The 22,856-nt window shown below is 50.5% G+C and overlaps 1 protein-coding gene across 1 annotated transcript in view; it reads left to right on the top strand.

The window, feature by feature from the left end:
• Nucleotides 1-22,856, top strand: part of LOC117013225 (uncharacterized) — a 145,405-nt gene that overhangs the window by 108,057 nt on the left and 14,492 nt on the right. Inside the window, exon 3 of the mRNA XM_033090161.1 lies at nucleotides 15,696-15,760. Coding sequence (XP_032946052.1) covers nucleotides 15,696-15,760 — 65 coding nt within the window. The remainder of the gene's footprint in view (nucleotides 1-15,695; nucleotides 15,761-22,856) is intronic.

Raw genomic sequence — 22,856 nt, 5'->3', positions numbered from 1 at the left:
GGCCTGCCCCAGCGTCCAGGTGTGCCCTGGCCAGTCAGGTGTGTCATCTTACGAAGAGAGGCACGAGGGTCTCGTGTCCACCCCTGCCCCACTACCACCCACCTTGGCCTTTCCATGCCAGAGCTTGCCATACACTTGGGAAGCACCCCCTTCAGGATCACCGTGGGTCCCCATGGGACTTGACCCTCTGCTGTTATGCAGGCGGCAGGGTGTGGGGGTTCCTTTCCCCCTTCACTCTACCAGATTTCACATTAGTTCTCCACCCTGGGCAGTGTCCCAGTCAGGCTGCGAGCCATCGGATCTGAAGAGCTCACTGCTTTTCAAGGCATTTTTCCTGGCTCCTGGCCACACTTGACTGCTTGGTTATTTGGGCAGCGTTGTTCAAGGGTGTGAAACCAACTGGGCCAGCGAGGGAGGTTGGGACTCAACCCAGTGGAGTGGGATTTCCCTGTGGGGTATGGGTGGGGAGCACAGACATGTCCCCAGCAGGGACCTCTAGAAGAAACCCAGCTACTGAGATGCCAGTATTTTTCCATTGGCGGGTGGGGCCGGGAAGAGGAGAACTTTGAGCTCCAGTGACCTAGCAGCCTAGGGATTTTCCAGGTTTGCGTTGGGGAGGTTATCCCAATGAGGGACTAAGAATTAGGAAGCCTTTATTTAATTTTTAAAAATTTTAACCGAGCTTCACTCACGGTGATAAAAATGTTGAGTGGTCATGCTGGAGGCCCTCATCAATGCCTTCCCAAAACCCAGTGGGCCAGAAGGTAAAATCTCGTGATTCTGTTTGGCTCCTTCAAAACATGTTGACGCGTTCCTCAGTGCAGTGGTAGGTGCTAGAAAGAGGCACTGCTCTCAGGGCTCTCTGAGTGTCTTACCTTACCTTGATGTCATGCCTGCAGTCTGTGAAAGCGAGTGTTCCCCAGGCTCGTATCTTCATGGGTCTTGTGTTCTCTCAAGGCTCGTCTCAAGGTTCATCAAAGTTTCATGATTTAGGAGCGAGTGTTTGTATTTCCCTGTTCATGACCTGTGTCCCTGCCTGACATACACACAAGTGTATTCCATGGGCAGAGGCTGTGCCGGCTTTATCACTGATGAAGCCCCAGCTCCCAGCATAGCTGGCATCTGCCATACCTCACGGATGCCCACTCAGTATCTGAATAAATGCCTCCAGGATGGGAGCTAGGGGGATGGCCCACAAGGCAAATTAAACCATGCCTGCAGTTGGGCAGTTGTGCTTTCTGGCGTCCTGTGTTCTTGTTGGCTCTGGTTTCTACTTGGTTACTTTCATAGAAGGGAAACAAAAGGATTTTCATTTCTCCTTCAAGCCTGCTTATTGATCTCTCAAACTTAACAGCTCTGACCAGAAGTGTGGGATTACGATGCATTTATTTTTAGATGGAAGAAAAATATAAGCAGGGATCATGAGTTCTGTTGATTTGTCGTTGCTATTGCAGAGATGAATACTTGTAGAGGCATTTTTCTTAACCAGAAAGGTGGAGTTGCCGTCTTGTGGTTACTTGGCAGGTATCTAAAAGTCCTGGGTACTGGTTTGGTATTGCATAGGGTAACTCACTAGTTCCCTCCACTGTTGGCTGTAGGACAGGTGGTCGTGGTCCCCTATAAGGCTCTCATCAAGTGACCCTGTCGGGTTGGCACTTTCTGCAGAAGAACTCAATGGGCTTATGTGTTTTGTGACTTGTCACAGCATCCCTTTACATTCAGCATTTGCCTTTGGTCATGAATTCTCAGGTGCCTACATGTGAGGGACTTTGACGTCTCCTCCAAGCATCTTCGGATATCCAGAGCCTTCTGGTTGAGAGGCCCAGTTGGTGTGAATGTCTGTATAAGAGGCTCAGGACATTTTTGGCGGGGAGGACAGTGTGAATCCCACAGGCTCTGAGGTCCAGTTGATAACACCTGTGCTAAGAGACCTGCGTTCTAGGCCTGCCTTTGCCTCCACTCTGGGGCCTCCCTTTATGCCAAAGCTGGGCACCTATATTTCAGAGCTCAAGACTGACCAACTGTAGGTAGCCAGAGAAGAGAAAGCAATGAGCATATTTAATTTGTAAAGCACATAAAGATGCATATAAACACAGATGGTGTGGAGAGTTTGGTTTGGTTTTGCGGGGGGTGGGGGGAGCTTCCTTTGTCATTAGTGTCCATCTCTAAATGAACGCAAATTGTTTGGTAAGTGTGCCTGCATTTCTTGCCCTGCAAGGAGACGCAGGAGTGCAAACTACAGTCACAAACTAGCAAACTAATTTAAGATGACGTGTTAGTTCACTAGGGCTGATATAACAAAAAGTACCATGGACAGAGTGGCTTAAGCAACAGAAATTTATTGTCTCACAGACCTGGAGGCCGGAAGTCCAAGGTCAAGGTGGTGACAGGATTGGGTCCTTCTGAGGGCGGTGATGGAGAAGCTGTGCCAGGCCTCTCTCTTGGCTTCTGGTGGTTTGCTGGCAGTCCTTGGTGTTCTTGCTGTGTAGAAGCATCACCTTGGTGTCTGCCCTCCTCTTCACATGGCATTCTCCTTGTATGTGTGTTGTATTCAGATGTCCCCTTTTCATTGTGACACCGGCCGTATTGGACTAAGGGCCCACCTTACTCCTGTATGACCACATCTTAACTAAAGAGATGTGCAATGGCCTTTTCCAAACAAGGTCACGTTCTGAGCTACCACGGATTAGGACTTCAACATATGCATTGGAGTGTGGCGGTGGGGGGACACCATTCCACCCACAACAGATGACAAATGACCCACCTTTACAACAGAACTGGAAAGGAAACTACGATTAAGGGATTTTTCAAATTATTAATATCACCTCAAATCTTGAATTTAATAGGAGGCTTCCAAAAAAAAAAAAATGGTCAGTAAGTTAGAAGTTTATGGGGGAAAGGCAGAGTTAACCTTTCTGGTGCATCCTAAGACTTTTGTGATTTTTGCCATACTGGTACATGTGTTACTATTTTCTTAATATTTTTCTAGATGGTTTCATATTTTACTTCAATAAACATACTTGAAAAGGAAACTCTGTATCACTCTCCTAAATGGAATCCAGGGGTCACAGGATGTAAATAGAAGATACAGTGAACAAAATCATAAAAGATTTTGTTTGACTTTGTGGCTTCCCCAAGGCTCTGAGCCTGAGAATTGCTCCCTCTGTTCTAGTAGCCAGAATTGCAGAGGTGTTAAGTGTTAAGGATTTGAAGCACCGAGTGGAGATGTTCTTTCTGCGTTGATCCGAATGGAAAGAGCTGTAAAAGGGAGCAGCGTCTCGGGGTGACTCAGTGTTACTTAATGCCACGTCCGGGTGTGACCGGCATTATCTCAGGTACCTTTGGATGATACATTGCCCCTATTTTGGGAAACACTGATCGAGTCCAATTTCCTCATCTCATGCCTGAGAAACTTCAGGCCTCTGAGACATGAAGTTCTCTGACAGTCCTCAGATCCCATGGCTAATTAGTGGCTGAACTGACTCCAGTCCAGTGGTAATCAACCAGGGCGGTTGCGTACACCCCTCTCTCCGGGGGACATCTGACAATGACGTTTTTGCTTGTCACAAGTGGGAGGTGCTGCTGGCATCTCGTGGGTAGAGATCGGGGAAGCTGCTAAGCTTCCTGCATCCTGCAGGACACAGACCAACCCCCCGACAAAGAATGGTCCAGCCCCAAATGTCTCTAGCGCTGAGGTTGACAGCCCTGCTCTAGATAAAGGCTTCTTGGTTGGCTCTTGGCTCCTGTTTCTTCCCGTTTTCCCTGCTGCCTCTTCTACTTGATTGCAAATGCTGCCTGTTTTCAAAGCTATTCAATAGCTGCTGCTTACACCAAGGAAGGGTTGGAAGATACTATCGTCATTAACTTTTGAGGCTTCTGAGCCATTTAGTGGTAAGAGTTCCAGCCTCCAGGTCTCTCGACAATCTCTTGACCATGTTGTGTTAAATCTTGCCTGTGATCCATAAGAAATAGCCTGGGATCTGATGGTGGCAGAATTGGACTCCCCCTACATCTTCCCACACACAGGACAGTAAAATAATCTCTGCCCCTGTCTAAAACAGAGCAAGTTTTGGGAAGCGATTTCTTAAGGTGAGAAACTCTGAAGGGTTACACTAATCCAGCAGCAGGAAAAGATGACTTGGTTATGGGACCGTGCCTTCAAGGGGCATCCATCCTAGTAAGACAGCTCCCTAAGACCTTATACTACAGACCCAGCTATAAATTGAAAGGAGCCACGAGAGAGTTGTGGGGGCTCCAAGCGGCCAGGTAGGAGGAGAGAAATATATGCTAAGCCATACTGGAAACCAGTGATGCCAAAGCTTCTATTGATGCTTATGTGAATTGAAATTCCACCCGCTTTTTTCTGGAACAGTACACCAGTCTCCCCCATTATGAACTTGACCCTTCACCTCCACAAATTGATCCAACTTTGCTTGCTCGTGTCCTAGTGGAATTCGTGGTTCCACAGGCTGCTTTGCACTCCATATCCCCCAGCCTTCCTTCTGGGTTAATCGCATCTGTCGACGGGATGGCAAGTATGCAGCCCAAGTCCCGACAGGTCCTGGGTCTCATCGAAAGCCTGGAATGTGATGACGGAGGCTCCTCGTTGCCTTACCTCCAATTCTCCGGTGAAGGAACTGTCTCTGAAAAATCACACTCCAACCACCACCCAGAAACTGGTGGTGTTGTGCTGTGTGAGGTGCCAGGCTGCGTCTCCCTGGCTGCCGGGTCCTGAGAGGGGCCCGCCACGTGGGACCAGGAGAGCCAAGTTCAATAATAACTTTCTGATTTATCGGGTCCTGGTCACAGCTCAAGGCTTTAAAATCAGCCAAGCCTGGAAAAGGAGGCATCATATTATGGGGCTTTAGGAATCCCGTTTAATATTTTAAAATATCTGCACATTCTTTCTTGGCCTTGGTTAAATAACCTCTTTTCTGTTAGGATTTTCTGATAAACCCAGAGAAACCCACAACCATTGCCCACACATGGCTTCCACAAGTAAAATAATCAACCTTTCAGCTCACGGCTTGCCTTTCTTCTGAAATCACAGATCTCCACCCCCACCCCCACCCCAGCGTGGTTCTCATGTGTCCCCAGACATCCCAGGGAGACAGGAAGGAGGAGGAACGATGGTCCAGATTTTGCCGATGATAAAACAGCATAAATGCAGGGTCGGGGCTGTGCTCCCCGGACTCCCAGGAGGGCCTCTCGCCTGCTCGTCTGACTTTGAGCTCAGCCAAGCCCCTCCCGGCGGCCTCATTCGAACACTACCTCTGCCAAGCTGTCTTGCTTTCTCTCTTTGGCAATTAATTGATCACTTACTGCCTGCCTGCCCTGGGGGTATCTACGCATTAGACTATTTTTTTTATTTTTTTTTTGCTGATGCTCCAAAACGTGTTCCAAACCCTGGTGCCCAAGATTGTACAGGTAAAAAGCACCAGAGTTGTAATTCATACCCAGCTAGGCCCAACATCCTTCTCTCCACCAAGCCAAATTAACCCTCTGACAAACGGGCCAGCAGCCATGTCCCAGATGCTCTCAACCCACCACTAGGGAGTGGGGGGCCACCTTCTCCCCCAGCCTTACTGTGCACTTTGGACATATTATATACATCATACATATAATATATAGCATATGTAATATTAAAAACATATAAAACACATAATATTTAACATATCACATCATACAATATATACTATACATGTATAACCCATTATAAGACATATCATAAAATGTGAGCATCAGTTGTTTTTGTCATCTCTCCTACGAGGTTTTTGACTCTGGGGATTCTGGGCCCTGCCATCTCTGCTTTGTATTTCTGGCACCTGGTCTAATACCTAGCATGCAGTAGGTGCTCCATCTGTATTGAAATGCCCGTGTGATGTGCCATGATTTTAGATAAGGTCCCTGCCTGCCTGTGTCTGGTTATTTTGTTGTTATAAGGTTTCTGGAAGGCTCTGTGATGGTTTTCCCGTAAGACAACCCCTCCTTCCTTTTGGGGAGTGTGGTGGCCACTTCTGGGTGGGGGGACCTAGAGAGGGAGCTGTAGGACCCCATGCAGCCTCCCCAGGATGGCTCATTTGTCTTTCCATAAAAGACTTCGTGATGTGGGCAGGCTTATGGTGTCTAATGGAAAGTCGAGTGTCCTCAGTCCTGAGAATGAGAAAATTGAGAAAATTGTCAAACTGTGTGCCCCGAGATCCGCTGGGCCTTGGGGGGCCTCTGCGGCCCCCCTCACAACACTTGGCAAGGCCCACCCTCCACACGCCCATCAGCCAGGATCCTGTTCGTTAGGGCGGAGGACAGGCTTTTAAGTGAACACATATATAGCAGTTATTATGCTCCAGACACTATTGTAAGTGCTTTGCCATTATTAATCTATTTCACCCTCCAAGTAGCCTTCTACGTAAGTGCTGCTGTTAGCCAAATTGTTGACAGATGAGGAAACTGGGGCCCTGAGAAGTCCAAGGCTTATAAATGGCGGAAGTGGGATTCTAACTCCTGCGGTCCAGCCTGACTGTGGGTACTGCTGCTTTGAGAAAGAAGTTTGAGAACCATTAAGAATTTAGTCCCCACTGCCCTCTGACTTCTAAGTTGGCTGAAGTAGCACCTCCCCCATTGGGTACTGGTTCAGGATACCCAATGCCTCTCTCTACCCCTCTCTCTGGTAGAGAGAGGCATGAGTGGGGGTAGGGAGCAGCCTGGAGTAGGGCCTGGGAGGATCTGTAGTGTGGCCCAGGGGAAAAACTGGGATAAAGGGGAGAAGGAAGGAAGAGGGGTTGTGCCAATGCCCTGGGGCCACTTCCCCGCTTACCAGTCCAGACACCAACTCCGGGAGGTGGCAGCCTCCTTCTTCCCCAGCCTCGCTGTACAGCTAGCTATTAAGTGGGGATTTGCCAATCAATAAATCAAAGCCCCTGAAAAATGAACTGGGCACCACCTTGCCTCTTTCCCCCTTCTTGATTAAAACAAACAACATTGTGAAATGTCAACCTGTCAGTCGTTTGGAAAGTTTGCGGCATGGAAAGGCGATTACCCAAATGACTTTTTAAAAGTATGAGAATTTGCCTGGCTGAACATTTTTTAATTAATGCCCCAAGTTAGCATTAATAACTATTCATAGCTCAGTGAGCTGGGCTTGGGGTGGGTTTAGGAAACATTTGGTATCTCTGGCAGAGGCAGACTGTTGACCTGGCTGGCAAGGGGGCTGTGGGACGCTTTCACAAACCTCAAAGGGACCTCAGGGCCCATTTGCATCTCAGGGAGGAGAAGACTGTTTGGTGTGAGGGTGTGGGCGTATGTAGCATCATGGGAGTTTTTCACGTTAGCATAAGTGTCGCTGCCACCCAGGTGGTCTCTAGGGCCAAGGTCTCCCCAGATGTGCACCCCCCCCACTCTGGTGAACAAGCCTTTCAGGGAATTCTTTGAAAAAAAAAAATGTTGCTTGGGGGTCACACCATTTAAATTTACCTCCCTGGTTTTCTGTGATCTCATTTTTCCTTAAAATATCATTGGAAAAGTGTTTTTGAGTTGAGCATTCTACTTTCCATTTAAACGTGGTGAAACCCACACACAGGGGCCAAGGCTTGGCGGGAGGGTGGGGGACCTGGGCCCATCACACCGTCTGTGGGTCAGCCTTCCGCAGACTGGGAGCGGTCCCCAGGGACGCCCCCTTCCGTGTTGAGGTGTCCCTAGAGGCAAAGATGTGGTTTGAAGGAGAAAACCTGACGGGCTTGTAAATTTTCGATCTTTCTTTTTTTTAAAGCACACTGGGTTGGGCTCTGTCTTTAGGCTCATGTTAGAGATTCTGCTCAACGAAGATCCAGGGGATAGCTCCACATCGGACCAGTTTTAGCAGCTCCAGATGGAGATGGACTGCGTAAGACTCAAGAGGCAGAAAGCCTCCAAGAGCAGCAGGTCCAGCTTTTCTGGCTTAGCGATCTTGAGAGAGCTTTGCCACTGTTGAGGTCTGCCATCTACATTTCCACAGTGCGACGGGCCAAAGAGCGTACACAGTAGCCTGGCTGCTCTGATCAGTGGTGTGTATGCTGCACTAGGCTTTTAGGAATTCAAACACATGAGGCATATGGCCCACCCTAAAAAAATGAAAGATCTCCTTGGGGAGAGAGGACAGATAACCTGTCCACCTCCATTGCCTTGTGTTTAGTGCATATGTGGGCCATCGCTGGTTATATGGAAGACTGGAAAGTCAGGTGGCTTCTGTGGGAGGTGGGATTTGGGCTGGGCTTACAGGGAAGGTGTGGGGGAGAGGTAGAACAAGTGGGGAGTGAGGGTTAGATCAGATGCCCACAGAGAAGTCCCACAGCACAGCTGGGGAGAGAAGAGGAAAGATCGGGGTGCAAATGGCCTCTGATTTCAGGCAGAAAGGTTTGGTCTGTGCATGGAAGGCAGGGGGGAGCCAGGGACAACTGTTGAGCAGAGTTTGGCAGAGCAGACTGATATTTTAGAATGATCAGCTGGGAGGACAATGTAGAATGGATTGGAACAGGCAAGTCTGAAGTCCAGGAGCCCAGGTGGAGAATGGCAAGGTCACTCTCAGCTTTACCCCTGGAGCCAGAGGATCTTAGTGCAAATGTTGATTCAACTACGAATTAGCCATGTGACCGTGAGCAAGTTCTAAATCTTTCCTCACGTCAGTTGCTGTATCATTTTCCTAGGGATACCGACATTCATTCTTCCTGTTCAACCAAAAGAGGGCTGTGTCATACAATGCGTGCTGACTATTCTATGGAGAACCATTGGGGAGGGCTGCTTATCTGGGCCACAAAGAGTATAAATCAAGTTCACTGACATGGGGAGCTTCCGCAGGCGGCCTGGTTGAGGGGAATAGAATGTGTGCCATTCGGACGTGGAGAATTTGAGGTTATTTGGGAATCAATAATCATCCTGCCCTGTAGGCAGCTGGCACACTGGGCTTAGGAGGAAGATCGGGGGGGTCTGGGATTTGAGGACTCTTCAAGGACGAGGGGAAAAAAGGGGAGTTCCGCTGGGCTGAGGACTTGAGCCTCAGGGTCCCTTTCTGTGCTGAACCCAGGAGGAAGAAAAGAAACAAGGAAGAGGAGGAGGTGAGGGGAAGCCTCTGAGACTTGGGCACTCAAGTGTGGGCCAGGAGAACCCTGGTCGTCGGGCTCAAATCCATGTCTCTTTTCCGCATCACACGGAGCAGCAGGCCCCTTCTTTCTGGCATGGCCTCTGCGGGTTATGTCAGTCAGTGGAGTCTGGCCTCTTTTCCAGCCTGGGGTTGTGTAACAGGCTCCGGGAAGTACTCAGGGCCATAGGTCCTGAACCGAAACACGAATGTCATCAGAGACGTCTGTCTATAATGGCACAGGTATTTGGAAAATGCCACAGAGCAGGTCTGTTCAACCCTGTGGCCTGCAGCCTCCCGTCAGCTGGGTTAGGATTCTTGGGCGAGTTTACGGTTCAAACCAATATTGACTGAATCCTTCAGTGGAAAGTGCTGCTGTCCTGTTAGTGAAATCTAGGGCTGCCTCTGAGATCACCCCGCAGCACATGCCTTCTGGGTGTGTCTGTCTCCCAGCCTCACTGTGGGTCATGCAGGAGGTCCCAAGGGCACCCTCGTAGGAGCTCACCTCGAACCCCAACTTTGGGTCAAGCTCGCAGCTTTCTGTCCCTGATTTCCAAGCTGTTTTTGATTTCACCGTATTGCAACTTCTGTTTTGACTGTGTGTTTTTTTTAATTGCATTTATAGTTTTTCATTTTTAGTTCAAGGCGCTGAACGTTCATTTTATTTTTATTATTTTTAAAGCGCCGTGGCATTTTTTTTTTTTCCTTCACCAGACAATGCCTGTTTCCTTTAGTCATGCAACAATAAGAAAACAAATCACCCATGAACTGACTGCCCAGAGATGACAACTCTTAACCTTTTGCTTTCTCCTTCTAGGTTTGTTTGGAGAACCTATGCAATTCTGATATCTAGCTTGCCATAATAGCAATAGCTAACACTTACTGGTTACTTACTACGGGCCAGGGAATATGCTACGCTGTTGAACGCATGGTTTACCTTAGTACCGACCACCAGCCTGTGAAACGGGGACAAGCATGGTGCTATCTTACATCCTCAAATAGAAATAACAGCAATGGTGGTGGCTGACGGCCGTGGAAGGGTGACCCGGGGCAAAGAACACTCACGACCGCTCTCCCTATTTTTCAGGTGAGAAAATGGATACCCAGGCAGGGGTCCAAGGCGACACAGCTAGTAAGTGGCCAAGTTAGGATTTTTGACTTGGGCTCTTTGACTCTTGAACCCCATACGTGTGTGACATGATTTTGATCCTTTACCGACGTGCTGAGGGTTAGTCCCTCCCGTGCATCGGCACCATTCTTACTGATTGCCTGGCATTCTGTCTTCCACGCCCGTGGCCCACACCCAGAACGGATGGCATGGACAGCCCAGAATGCATCCTGTCACCGTCATCCCTGCTCAGGAAGAAGGACCCTTTTCTTCACTGCCGTCTCCCCCCTCCTTCTAAGACTCCGCAATGCCCTGGGCACAGAGTGGGTGCTTATCTCCTTCCAAAAAGTGCACGTTCGCCTCAACCGTTATGCAAACGGAGTCTGAGATTTGGCTAGACGTCTTTACAGAGATTGCCATCCAGCCGACAATAAGTTGGCACATTCCAGCATCCCCTTCCACCACGCTTAACGGGGTCACCTAGAGTCCCTGTGGGCAAGGCCCACTGACACCACGTGGCCGTTGTTTTAAGTCAAGGGCTGTTGTTTCAAACTGGCTTGTTTTCCCATAAAGTCATCATCCTTGGGTTTCTCTCCCTCCCTCTCCCTCCCTCTCCCTCCCTCTCCCTCCCTCTCCCTCCCTCTCCTCCTCTCCCTCCCTCTCTCCTCTCCTCTCTCTCTCCCTCTCCTCTCTCTCTCTCTCTCTCTCTCTCTCCCCCTCTGTCTCTCTCTCTCTCTCTCTTCTCTCCCTCCATAGATTTTTGAGGTGAGGCTGCCCATGTACAACACCTCCTCATCCAGGGTGGGCTTTGGCTCCCCTGCCACTTTGATTAAAGAACAAACGTGCTGCAGGCCCCACCCACAAGCTTAGGACAGAATACACTTTGTCCTTGAGCCGGGTCAGTCTCATAGAGAGGCACATTTAAAAAATGTCCTAGGTAGGTCGCGGTTGGCATTAACTGTAGGGAAAACTGCCTAGGTCTGTGCATCTTTCACAGCTGCGTTTCTCAGACACCTGCATTTGCACTTGACTGAGGTGGCAAAGCTGAATGCCTCTGCGTTGACCAGGGCTTCGTCTCTCAGGCCCTGGGCACGTGATCGTTTGCAGCGCTGACCTGGGAGTCTGGGTGGCGAGGTGTCCTCCCCAGGGGACACACGCAGAAAGGTACAAAAGGCATGAGAGGGAAATGCTCGCTGCAGGATGAGCCTTGCGTGGGGTCGGCTTGTCCTGGCATTGTGGTGACTGCCCTTCCTTGATCTAGCTGTTTAATGTGCTTAAGTGATGGATACCAACTCCTGCAAATAGCCATCTTCTCTTGAAAGACTCCTTGGAGAGGGGAGGGGAGGGAGGGAAGTGGAGGGAAGAGAGAGAGAGACAGAGAGAGGGGTGGGGGAGAGATAGTAGAGACCTGTGTATATGTGAGTGTTCTCCAAGTAAACATTTCAGAGTTGGGCCAGAATAACAGGAGATAAATTTGTCATCTGGGCATGTCAGTTCTCTTGTTTATCCTGTATTGAGTTAGTGCCAACGAATGAAGCCCTTGATTTGGGTGTGGGACGCCTCAACTTTTCCTTTGTGAAGAATCTATCTGTCTATCTATCTGTCTAATATCTCCTAGTTGGTGCTTTATTTAATTTTAGCTGGAGTTGGGTAGTTTGTGGGAGAGATCACTGGGCGACTTGCTTGTCTAAACGCCAAACCAGTGTGGGGTGGGGAGAGGGAGGGACAGACAGCAGAGAAGGCAGCCTTCCCTCAGCAAGAAAATAAGATAAATAAACCCTAATCCTGACCTGGGGGCAAATCCCAATAAAGATCCAGGTTAATTTTTCCTGCTGATTCAACCCTCGAATTCATTGTACGAATTAGCCAGTTCTATGGCTCTCATTTGCCAGATCAGATTGTATAATTATCTTTTATAGGTCTGGGTGTGATGTGTGCTCGGTGTTTATGCTGCAGGGGGCTGAGTGTGTGTGTTGGGCCTTCAGAGAGCCTTTGCCTGACTGTACGGCTTCCACACAGGCGGGGGTGGTAGCTGTTGGCCCAGCTGCCTGTTCAGAATCAGGCCCAACACACCAGGATGGAACAGACATGCTTGCGACAGAACCAGAGTCAAAGGGTGCATCGGATGGGGGAGGGTCTTGGGCTGGGGTGGGGGTCTTCCAGAAAGAGCTTCAGGGGGCAGTGGGGTCAGCGGAGGCACCAACAGAGGGTCTGAATACAGATTGGAAGGAAGCAGGCAAGTTTGGGGATGAATTATCATGCTTGTGACCGTAGGCAAGTTTGTCTTAATGAGCCCCTTCCTCCATTAAAAAAGTAAGAAGATATTAAAAATTATGTTTTATTTTACGACTGCAGTGGTATAGGATGAATATAATGCAGGCTGGATTCGTGGCTGTATAGGCGTTTATATTACAGTCATTTTATTCCTTCTGATTCTAAACGAGATGAGAACCTTTGGAACGTGGGCCCTTCAAAGTACGGTGGGTCCTGGGCCACTGCCTCCTGTACTCACCTGTGGGGGTGTCCGCCTAGGGTAGGTTCTTAGACATGGGACTCGGTGGTTTGACAGCTGCTTGGCCTGTTTTGTAGCAACCAGCCCTCTCTGGTTTTGGTGGGACTCTTGCCTGTAAAGGGTTGAAATCCCCTGTTTTATCCCACTTATTTTTCCTTCTACCCCCTGGTCTTCTGCAGTGTGTGGCCTTGTGTTGTCAGCTCGGCTCCCAGCGTAGGTGGTGCACTCTTTGGAGAAGTCATCGAGTCCACGTGGGATGGGACATACGCCAGGCTAATGTCTTCCTGTGGCCTCACCTGCCGGGCCTTTTGTCCCTCAGTCAAAGGTATCCAGGAAGAGCAGTCCCTTCCGTCTTGGTTGGAGGTGGTTGGGCTGAGAACCGGTAGGTGGGGTTTGGCTCAAGGCTTCCCTGGAGGTATCTGGGAGGAACTGGTCAGGGTGGGGGTGTGGGAGGAAGGGAAGGGACCTTCGGGGACAGGCTGTGGGTAGCCCGTTGCAGTCTCTGGCCTCCCGCAGAGGTTTGGCGACAGGGGTGGCGTGCTGATGTTGGCCTGCTTACGGGGGAGTGACATCCACTCCGTGTCCCATCGTTGTCCACACTGAGAATGGGAAAGGCAGCGGGAGATGTGTGTGCAGCCATTGGCAAGGAGGCAGGACCCAGGGCCCACCGAGGCACCCAGGAGGCCCAGCATCTTCCGCCCGCCCTGGATGGCCATGCCAACGCGAAAAGCGGACAGACCCCTGCTTGTCTTAAGGAACAGAGCAGAAACTGTTTCTGTTTAGTGCAGTGGTTCTAAGGGGATTGCCTAGAACTGGGTTATAGGAGAGAGGGGAGGGGGCAGCTATCTCTTGGGATGTGAGTAATGTCTCTCTCATCCACCTGGCATTCCAGAAGTCAGCTGGGCGGGTCCCCAGGGCCTCTGGAGAAGTGGTGGTTTCCAGCCCAGGAGGGGAAAGTTCAGGCAGGAGAGTGGCTGGGGTCAGTTTTCCTGAGGTTTATGAGGAGGGGGCGTACGGAGGGTATTTGAGGGGATCCCTTCTAAGCCCTTGCTACTCAGAGTGTGTTCTATGGACCACCAGCACTGGGTCCCCCCAGGAGCTTGGTAGGAATGCAGACTCTCAGGCTGCCACCCCAGACCACTGAATTTGAATTTTAACAAGATCTCCAGATGATCCTCAAACTTTGCTGCATAGGAGGCTTACTCGGAGAACTTAAAAAAATTTTTTTTAAAACCCAGTGCCCAGACCTCACTTTGTACCAATCAGAACCGCTGAGGGTGGGATCCAGGCTTCAGCATGATTTTCCAGCGGCCCAGGGGAGCGGGGGCCGTGATTTCAGTGAGTATCCAAGTCTGGGGACCTTGGCTGGAAGAACCCTCTCTCCCCACCACCACAGGATTTAAAGAAGACCCCCTCCAGTCTCCCACCACCCCCTTCCCCAGTGTCTGCTACTAATTGGCTGGATTGAAACATCATGGAGGCAGGGCGAGTTTCAATTTCCTTCTGTTGTATTTTCCATCTCCCCTGGAAGGGTAAGGCTGCAAACATTTCCATTCGTCTCGGCTGTAGTTTGCATGAGTTTATCGGATGCTTTCCACCTAATAAACTGAACATGGGTTGGGTGTGGGGTAATCATGGGAACAGGAATCCATTTTGGTGCCCTGGGAGTTATCGTAGGGTGTCTTGTGGTTTTTGCTTGCTGCTTTTTGATGAGTTTTCTAGCATTTGTGAGTCGTCTAGTTAGGTCCCAAGTGTCACAAGGTTCATCAGAGGTAAAATGGTTGAATTCTTTGCCCTGGAGTCAGGAGCTCTGTATTGCATTCGACTTTGGTCCTGGAATTAGTTCATGGGCGTGGTAGAGGAAGCCGGGCCCGGCAAACATGTGTCCCCAGGATTGGCGGACAGGGTGCTGGAGCACAAGGGGACCCCGATCTGGCGGTGGGCATTGTTGATGGGGTGGCTGGAGAATATCGGCCCAGCCCCTGTCCTCAGTAACTCTAGAAAGCACTGGAGGGACCTGAGCCCCGAGATGATGTATGTGTACAGCCAGTGAAAGAACAAAACGCCACCCAAACAATCCTTTCTCTTGTGAGTGAAGGTTACAAGTTTTCTGTTTCAAATCTGATGGTATTGTTTTTCCCCCTTTTCTTTCTTCTCTCTGTTTTCATGTGCCAACCTAAGGGTCTGGAGTGATTTCTTTGAGCCTAATGATGGGGAAGCTTAGAATGAGGCTATTATCTTTAAACACCTTTTGAAATACTACTCTTCCTGGTGTCTGAATTAGGTTGAACAGAGGTCGGATTTAAAGATTAAATGTTTTAGCAGGAAAAGCATCTGCGCTGATCACGCAGCGTATCTGCTCAGGACTTATACGGAGGGTGTGGAATGGTCTCACTCTCCAGAAAGCCACAGAGGAGTACAATTACTAAAAGCATAGCTAATATTTGTTGACTGCACGACAGGGCCTGGGGACAGAGCTCGATGTCCGTCATGCGTTATCCCATTTAATGAAGTCAGACCTATCGTAAGGTCAGAACATAGAAAAACTCAGATGGCATCCTAGTAGCCTGTGAATAAAAGACCCGATAAAAACAGAACAACTCAGAAGTCTGGCAGTTGGTGATTTTGTAGTAAAAGTCCATTGTGAACTTAAGTTTTATTGTAACTTGAAAAAAAGTACTATCTATTTACGTCTTAGTTTAGTCTAGGTTTAGTTTATTATGGTGATAACCTATATTTCTTTGAAAGTATTCTTCTTATGTCCATGACTGACATGAGAAATGGATTTCTCCCATTATTCTGAATTAATGTAGTTTTATTCTATAGTGAAGAATAAACAGCTGTTAAACTCCTCTGTCCTTGGGAGGCTGTCTGACATTCAGAATCCACTCCCTCTACGTTTTAAAAGTTAGAAGGTGAGTTTCATTATCCCGTTTCCTGGTTAAACTCTCCCCTTCTCTTTCCAGGTGAAATCAGAGGTTGGTGGCCAACCTGGGAAGGTGCTTCGAACCCAGAACGGATGCAAATGAAGGTGAGTCTGAGTAGCAAGGCAATCAGAGCACCTGCTGCTCTTCTTGCTTTGGGGGGTATGGTCTTTTCTGCTGCATATCCCCTTGCCCCGACATCCCTAAGGCACCTGCATGCCAGCCCTGTGTGGAGAGCAGCAGGTAGGAGCCTTGCGGTTAGCCATCCGAGAAAGCCCAGAAACAGGTGACTGTTACTCATCGCTGTCAATCCAGACCAGATGAGCTCTTTCTCACCTCTCACACACCCAGCAGGTCAGTCAGGTAACACCCATTCCACAGATGAGGAAACTGAGGTACAGTCATTCACCCAAGGTCATGCAGTTATTTAGCGTGGGAGCCAGGACTCAAAGCCAGAACCCACGCCAGCGCTGTGTTCTCTTTCCGTTCCGAGTGACAGTGCATCGATCTAGCCACCCGGTGCAGTGTGCATGGGCTCCTGCCACCGCTCTTTAGACACAGAGTCCAAAGCAGGGCACAGAGGTCTTGCAGTGTACAGGCCGCGTGCAGGGAGAGCCACCACGTAGGTGGCTCAAAGCCTGCAGGTCCAGGAGACAGAGGAACATGTGGGTTGCACCTGCTGACCTTCAGGAGATCCGAGACTGACTGTGGGATTACAGGGGATTTTAGGGCTTTCGGGAATGCGGCTGACTGAAGTCTGGTCCTACAGATAAAGCAGGATGTGGCCACGGAGCCACTGACTGCAGGGGCTGGATTTGCCCACAGCTGTCTAGACCCCACCCTCCACAGCAGTGGCACTTCAGGCTGTAAGTCTCAGTCATAGGGATGCGTCAGTACAGCCAGGGTAGCTGGCAGCTCAGAACATGGGCATGTTTGATTGGTGGTCGCAAAGTGTCTCTATTTCTCCTACGGAGCCTGGGACAGGGAGTGCTGTGCGGTGCACTGGAGGCCTTTAATCTGGACAGGATATGTTGCAAATTTGCCGCTGTTAGTCTAGGATAGCGGCAAAGAGCATGGACCCAGAAGGCCTGGGTTCAAACCCGACTTCCACTGTTTCTTCCCTTTATGACCACAGGCTGTTGACCTTCTCCTCTCTAGACTTCAGTGTCCATAACTGTAAAATGGGGATAATAAAGATAATCCTTGCTGTGTTGTGACTCGAAATGAGAGAATACACAGGGTTAAGTGCCCAGCACACTGCCTGGGATATAGTAAGCATACAATACTGGTAAATGTTAGGATTTTTTTTTTTTATTAGTCTGGATATGATGTTGGGTAAATTACTAAGCCTTGATTTCCTCTTTTGTAAGATGGTGATGCTAACACCCTGTGCTCAGGGGAGGTTGTGAGTTAAATGAGATAACACAAATAGAATGTCTAGATCATAACAGGCGCCCTACCTATTAGCTGTCTTCCTTGTTTGTCTTATTCCACGTGGGTCAGTCAGAAGGCCACGTGGGTCAGTCAGAAGGAAGATGGCCAGTGGTGGTCATTCTCCCAACCACCAGGACGTTGGGTCCTGACAGTTACTCCACAGGGGTTTTCTGATTTGATCTTTGTCTTGGCTTCTCTTTTCCCAGCCAACCCCACGGTTCTTGACTTTGGGAGCACAAGCTGAGGCCCCCATTAGGGGCTCCAGCCTGTGGAAGTCCAGTCTTTCTTTCCCAAAGTAATTTTATTTGTGTTTTTCCTAAGCCTCTTTCTTCAACTCAGTATTGGTCACTTTCTGCCTTAAAAAACAAAACAAAACAAAACAAAACAAACAAAAACAACCACTGTCATTTCTCTTGTTGTCTCAGCGATCACATCTCCCTGGGTGCTCAGTCTGGTCACCCCCCCACTTCCCACTCTGATTTGAATCCTTTCAGCCCAGCTCCCCTGCTTTGCATCCTACCTCCAAGATTGGAACATTTTCCCACCTGGCCTGTGTGCGCGTCACACCCTGTCCCCATGCCCCCACCTGTGTGCCTCACCTTCTCAACCCCCCCCCCCCCAACCACGGGGCGCCGCGGCACTGGCCGCTCCTTCACCTGGCACGTCACCTCACCTTCAGGACTTCACCTGCAGCGGAGGCTCTGCTCCCCAGCCAGTGCCTTGAGAGTGGGTGGGGCTGGGAATGGCGCTTGTTATCTGTTACTTGGGTATTTCTTTCCCTCCATCCCTTTGCGCTGCTCATTTTAGGATTCTGTACAGACTCTGTGGTCAGACAATGCTGTGGATTACCTGGTGGGAGGATGGGCCTGGAAAGGAGAGTTAGTTGCTCAAATTTTGTTGTTACGCTGCTGCCTGGGTTTGGGTGACAGGCAGATTGTAGGGCGGGGGAGGCGGGAGTTAATGAGTGACTCCAAGGGGATTTCCAGACCAACTGTGGGCACTGCCTTTCTGAAAACAACACCCTCTGCCTGAGCCAGCCCTCTTCCTTCCCTCCCCAGGCAACCCCAACCTGAATGCCAGTCCGTCTGGTTGGCTGGGATTCCCTCATTCGTTCATTCGTTCATTCGTTCATTTGTTCATTCATTCATTCATTCATTCATTCATTCATTCATCTAACAGGTAGTCATTGGGTGCCTGCTGTGGTCAGGATGGTTCTAGGCAGAGAACACAGTCCTGTTCTCGTGGAGCTTGTGTTTCAGTGTATGGTCGGTGGGGAGGTAGAAGATAGCAAAATGGTGACTAGGTAAAGTATTTAGTATGTAAGAAGGGGAGAGCGTTGTGGGAATAAAATAGAAACAGGCAGGAAAGACAGCTCAGGTGTGCTGGGCAGGGAGTGGAGGGCAGATGGCAGCGCTGAATAGGGCGGACACTGTATTGAGAAGGTGACCTCTGACCTCAGGCTTGAAGGACGTGAGTGAGGCCCGTGAATGTTTAGGGGAAGAGCTTTCTCCAGAGGGAGCAGCTACATCAGGGCCAAGGCAGGGGCTTACCTGGTGTGTCTGCGGACAAGAGTGCTGGGGCGGGGGGAGCTAATTAGGGGAGCTGAGCACCTGGGGATGAGGCCGGGACCAGGGAAAGCCAGGGGGCTGGGTGTCAGGCTTTCCCGCCATGGGAACTGAGAGCCACGGGACAGCAGGGTTTTGAGCAAAATGTACTGTGATCTGACTTACCAGGGGCTGGTATGGAAGCCGAGAGGAAAAGGGCAGCTGAGGTGGGAGGGCGCATGGAAGGTGCCTGTTCCACTCACATACAGAGGACCATAAAAGGACCTCTGGGGTGGTGATGAGCGGACAACCATGATGAAGCTTCTCGGAGGCTGATTCTCTGCCTCCGCTGTGACTGCCTCATTCAGGCAGCCTCTTGCATTGGGATCATGGCTTAACGTGAGAGTCAGTCTTCTCTCCTTCCTGCCTGCAGAGCCACGAGGGGTCACCTGGGCAGGCTGCAGGGTCAGCAGCAAAGAATACAAGTGAAAGAGGAAGAATAAGGGAGGCGGGAAGAATTATAGGAGGAGAGAGACCAGACACCCCCAGTTTTCTGTTCTAATTGTGTTCCGACAGGGAGGGGTGCAGGCTGCCCTTAAACGACCCCTGACGATGACAGTATCACACCACGGAGTGGCTAATGCTGCTCAAGTGTACGGTCTCCCCAAAGCCCTTCGGGGGTTCTCCTTGTTTCCTTGCAGTCTCCGTGCCTTCCTCGTCCCTCCAAGAATGTGGGACTTGGCAATTACAGGAATGCATGGGACAATTGCAGGACTACATGGGACAATTGCAGGAATGTCATCATTCCTATTTTGTCTGTCCCATCCTGAGGTCGTGGTGACCACCCAGGTGAGGCAAGTCAGGGTGTGCCAGAGCTCATATCTGAGAGGGCGTCTTTTCTTAGACTCCTTCTGTCATGACCTTGGCGGGATGGTCTTGGCGATTGTTAGCGGATGTCCTATGACTGCAGGTGCACTGCAACGCAAGCGTGTAAGGGAGAGCCTAGTGCCCACCTTTGGGGGACTTCTCTGTCCTCATACATATGGTGGAAGAGCTAGCTGAAGACTGTGGCCAGGACCCCCTTCTACCTGAGGACGCCTTAGAAACATGCTCTGTTGGAAATGCTTAGAGAAAGGAAAAGGCAGTGGGCAGAGTGGGAGTTTTACCTGTGTATTTCTCCCAAGCTTGAGTGTATTTCTGAATGTCTCCACCACCCCGCCGAGCACTGACTCTGCTTGGGACACTTTCCTACCCAGCGTCTTGCACTCTTTTACTTCCAGACCAATGGTCCAGGGATATGTATGGAGCAAGATGGTGGCCCGATGGCTGGGTCTACCTCGCAGTAGCTGTTTCAGTAATGGTACTATATTCCTGACTTGCAGTGATTTCACTTACTTCCTTTCAAAGTCACCATCACTGCCTTTGGGCCCCAAAGGCTCCTGTGTGAGATCATCAAAAGGAAGAACTATTTGTACCGATGAAAAATCTGATGCCCAGGCGGGACACACTCTTTCCTCAGATCCATCCATCCTGTGTGTGGTGGGTAGGGGAGAGGTGCTGTGGCTAAAATGATGATTTCTGCCATGACCATAATTGAGAGTGAACAGCCAGCCGGGGCTGTGGGAGAAAGAAGCAGGTCCCAGTTCTGAGCAGCAGTGGGGATGACCTCACATGGGGGAGGGGAAGACTCGCATACAGCACTTCCCCTCGGGTCCAAATGTGAGTCACCGTGGCTTGTGTCTCTGCAGCAGGCTCCGTCCCCAGGCCTTTCACTTCACCCTGGGACATCTTGGTCCCTTGTCAGGCATCATGACTCACTGGGTCTCTTGAGCCAGCCACTGGGGGTGGAGTCTTTCTCTTCTGGCATCTGTACCCTCGGTGCTATCGATGCAGCTTGGCTGGCCAAGGTCTCCAATGCGATGTGCGAGACGTGTATGTGTGGCAGGGAAAGGCCTTCACACCCTGCAAGGGTCCAGCCAAAGCCACTGCCACAACAAGCGGATTTCAAAATTCAGTTTGGAAAGTCCGGGGGCTCCATGGAGCTAATAGAGCCGAAACCCCAGCTTTCCACGTGCCAGGGGTGATACGTGCTGTGATGCCTGAGAGAAGGGGGAATAAACAGAGCTAGACAAGGTGGGGGTCGGGGGCTCCATGTCGTCCCATCTAGACAAACGGAGTTCACCCAAGAGGCCAGCGGCTGGCAGGGAGTCAGATTTCCCACCACACCCAGTGCTCAGCCTCTGCTGTCATTTCTCCTCCTCGGTTTTCATCTTCTAAGGATAGAAATAGTGTCATCTTTTCTCAACCTGTCAGTCTCATACCTGCCGGGAGCTGGCGGTGAGACATCCAGTGCAGTCCAGCCTGACGTCATCTGTGTTTATCGTCTGTTTTAGAAACCAGGTAGCAAGAGGGACTTTCTGAGGATTGACAAAAAAGTAAATCCCCAGACTATTTCAGTGAGTTTTTCTCCTGTTTTTTTATTTCCAGGTTTCCTTTTCCTCTTTCTTAATCTCTCTCTTCCATTAAAAGTAAAAAAACAAACAAACATAAGCAAGACGGTAAGAGTGAAGAAGGAAGGAGTCCCCAAAGAAGAAGCTGAGTTTCTTTGCCGTTTACGTGATGTCTCTGTGTGATTCATCGTGAGAGCCAACATAGGAGCCTGGTGTCAGAGTCGTGGCCTTGGTGGCCAGTCCTGTCTCCCACCTCACACAGAAAGTAGGGAAGCATGCTAAGTCGTGGGCCTGCTTTACCTCCGTTCAGCCTCTGTCCTTTCCAAGCGTGATGAAGGTGACTTCATAGTTTTGTCCTTTGGCTCATCAGTTCTGCAACTTTCCACTTCTCGTCTCCCTTGTGTTCAAATGGGGTTGGGAAGGTATGAGAACAGTGTTTAGGGCAAAGGTGAAAGGTGACATGGACCTAACACATTCTCTCTCTCTCTCTCTGTCTCTCCCTCCCTCTCTCTCAGTGAGTCACTGTCCCAGTTGAGGGAGTGGGATGAGAAGTGGGGAGGGGCAGAGGCCGGTCACAGGGATGCTGTGAGGTCTAGACCAGGAGGGTCAGCTCCACAGGGCCCACCTGGCCTGGGAACTAGGTGGTTGAAGGTATGGACATGCAACGTTCCTTAGCCAAAGTGTGAGCGCTCGTGTGAAAGGGTCGGCCTCCAGGTGACTCAGCCTGCTAGCAAACTGTGAAAGGGAAGTGACTCACTTTCAACCCTGAACGAGAACTCCTAAGGCCCGGCCGCCAGCACCTGTCTGGGACGCGGTTAGTTATTAACGCTGCCAGGAAGAGTGTCATGGGAACCGGACGCTGGCCTAGATCGCTGGAGGCAGCTTGACTTTCCACGGCTCGTACACCATCCACTCACCTTCCTATGGCTCCTCTCCAGCCTGACCCCAAATGCAGCAGAGCCCCCGGAGCTCTTAGTTGTACAGCATCTCCCATGGTGCCCCTTGGGGTTGCGGATGCCACAAGGGGAGACGAAGGGGACAAAGAAATGGCTTGGGGAGGGGAAACCTGAGCTGAAAGATCAGCCTGAATCTGGGCATTCCAGGAGCAGGCTGTGGTTGGGGCTGGCCCTGCCTGCCCTGCCTTACACGCCCCGCCCTGCAGGGGCCACCTCTAGAGACCTGGTCCCTGGGGCTCAGTCAGATCTGCAGTGAATGCCTTCGGGCAGAGCGGCTATGTAGGTCCGCGGGCCCCACCAGCAAGGAGCTCTGCCACCTCCCACGGAGGCCCCTTAACTCAGGATCACTAACTCCTGCCCCACTGACCTGTGGCCCCGAAGAGGGTAGTGTTGCTCCATTTTGCGCTAGCAGTCACCGAACCACTTTCTGAGGCTGCTTGGGCAGCTTCGTGAAACAGAGGGCCCAGCTCTGAGGACCTCTACAGGGCAGGTGGGGAAGGCTGGGGCTTGCTGAGTGGAGCGAGGCATGCAAATCAGGAGAAATCCGCCTTCTCCTTTTTCTTTCTCCATGCCTGGAAAAATACACAACGGGCAGCTTCTCGTCCTGGGTCCCAGAAAGCATGCTTCCATGCTTTTGCGGGAAAGCCCAGCCCAGGCACAAGCTATGCCTGCCCCCGCCTGGCCCATGCCCTTTCACTTCCAACCTTCGAGTGGGAGGAAGAAGACGTGGGAGTTTTAGTGAGTCAGGCTCCCCAGTGTCCAAAAGGAAGCCCAGCGCCCAGAGGGGAGAGTCATCCCCTGGTACTTGCTGCCACCCGT

This window comes from Rhinolophus ferrumequinum, chromosome 21 (genome assembly GCF_004115265.2).
Source record: "Rhinolophus ferrumequinum isolate MPI-CBG mRhiFer1 chromosome 21, mRhiFer1_v1.p, whole genome shotgun sequence".
Taxonomy (NCBI): Eukaryota; Metazoa; Chordata; class Mammalia; order Chiroptera; family Rhinolophidae; genus Rhinolophus; species Rhinolophus ferrumequinum.
This window is presented reverse-complemented; position numbering and strand designations above follow the sequence as displayed.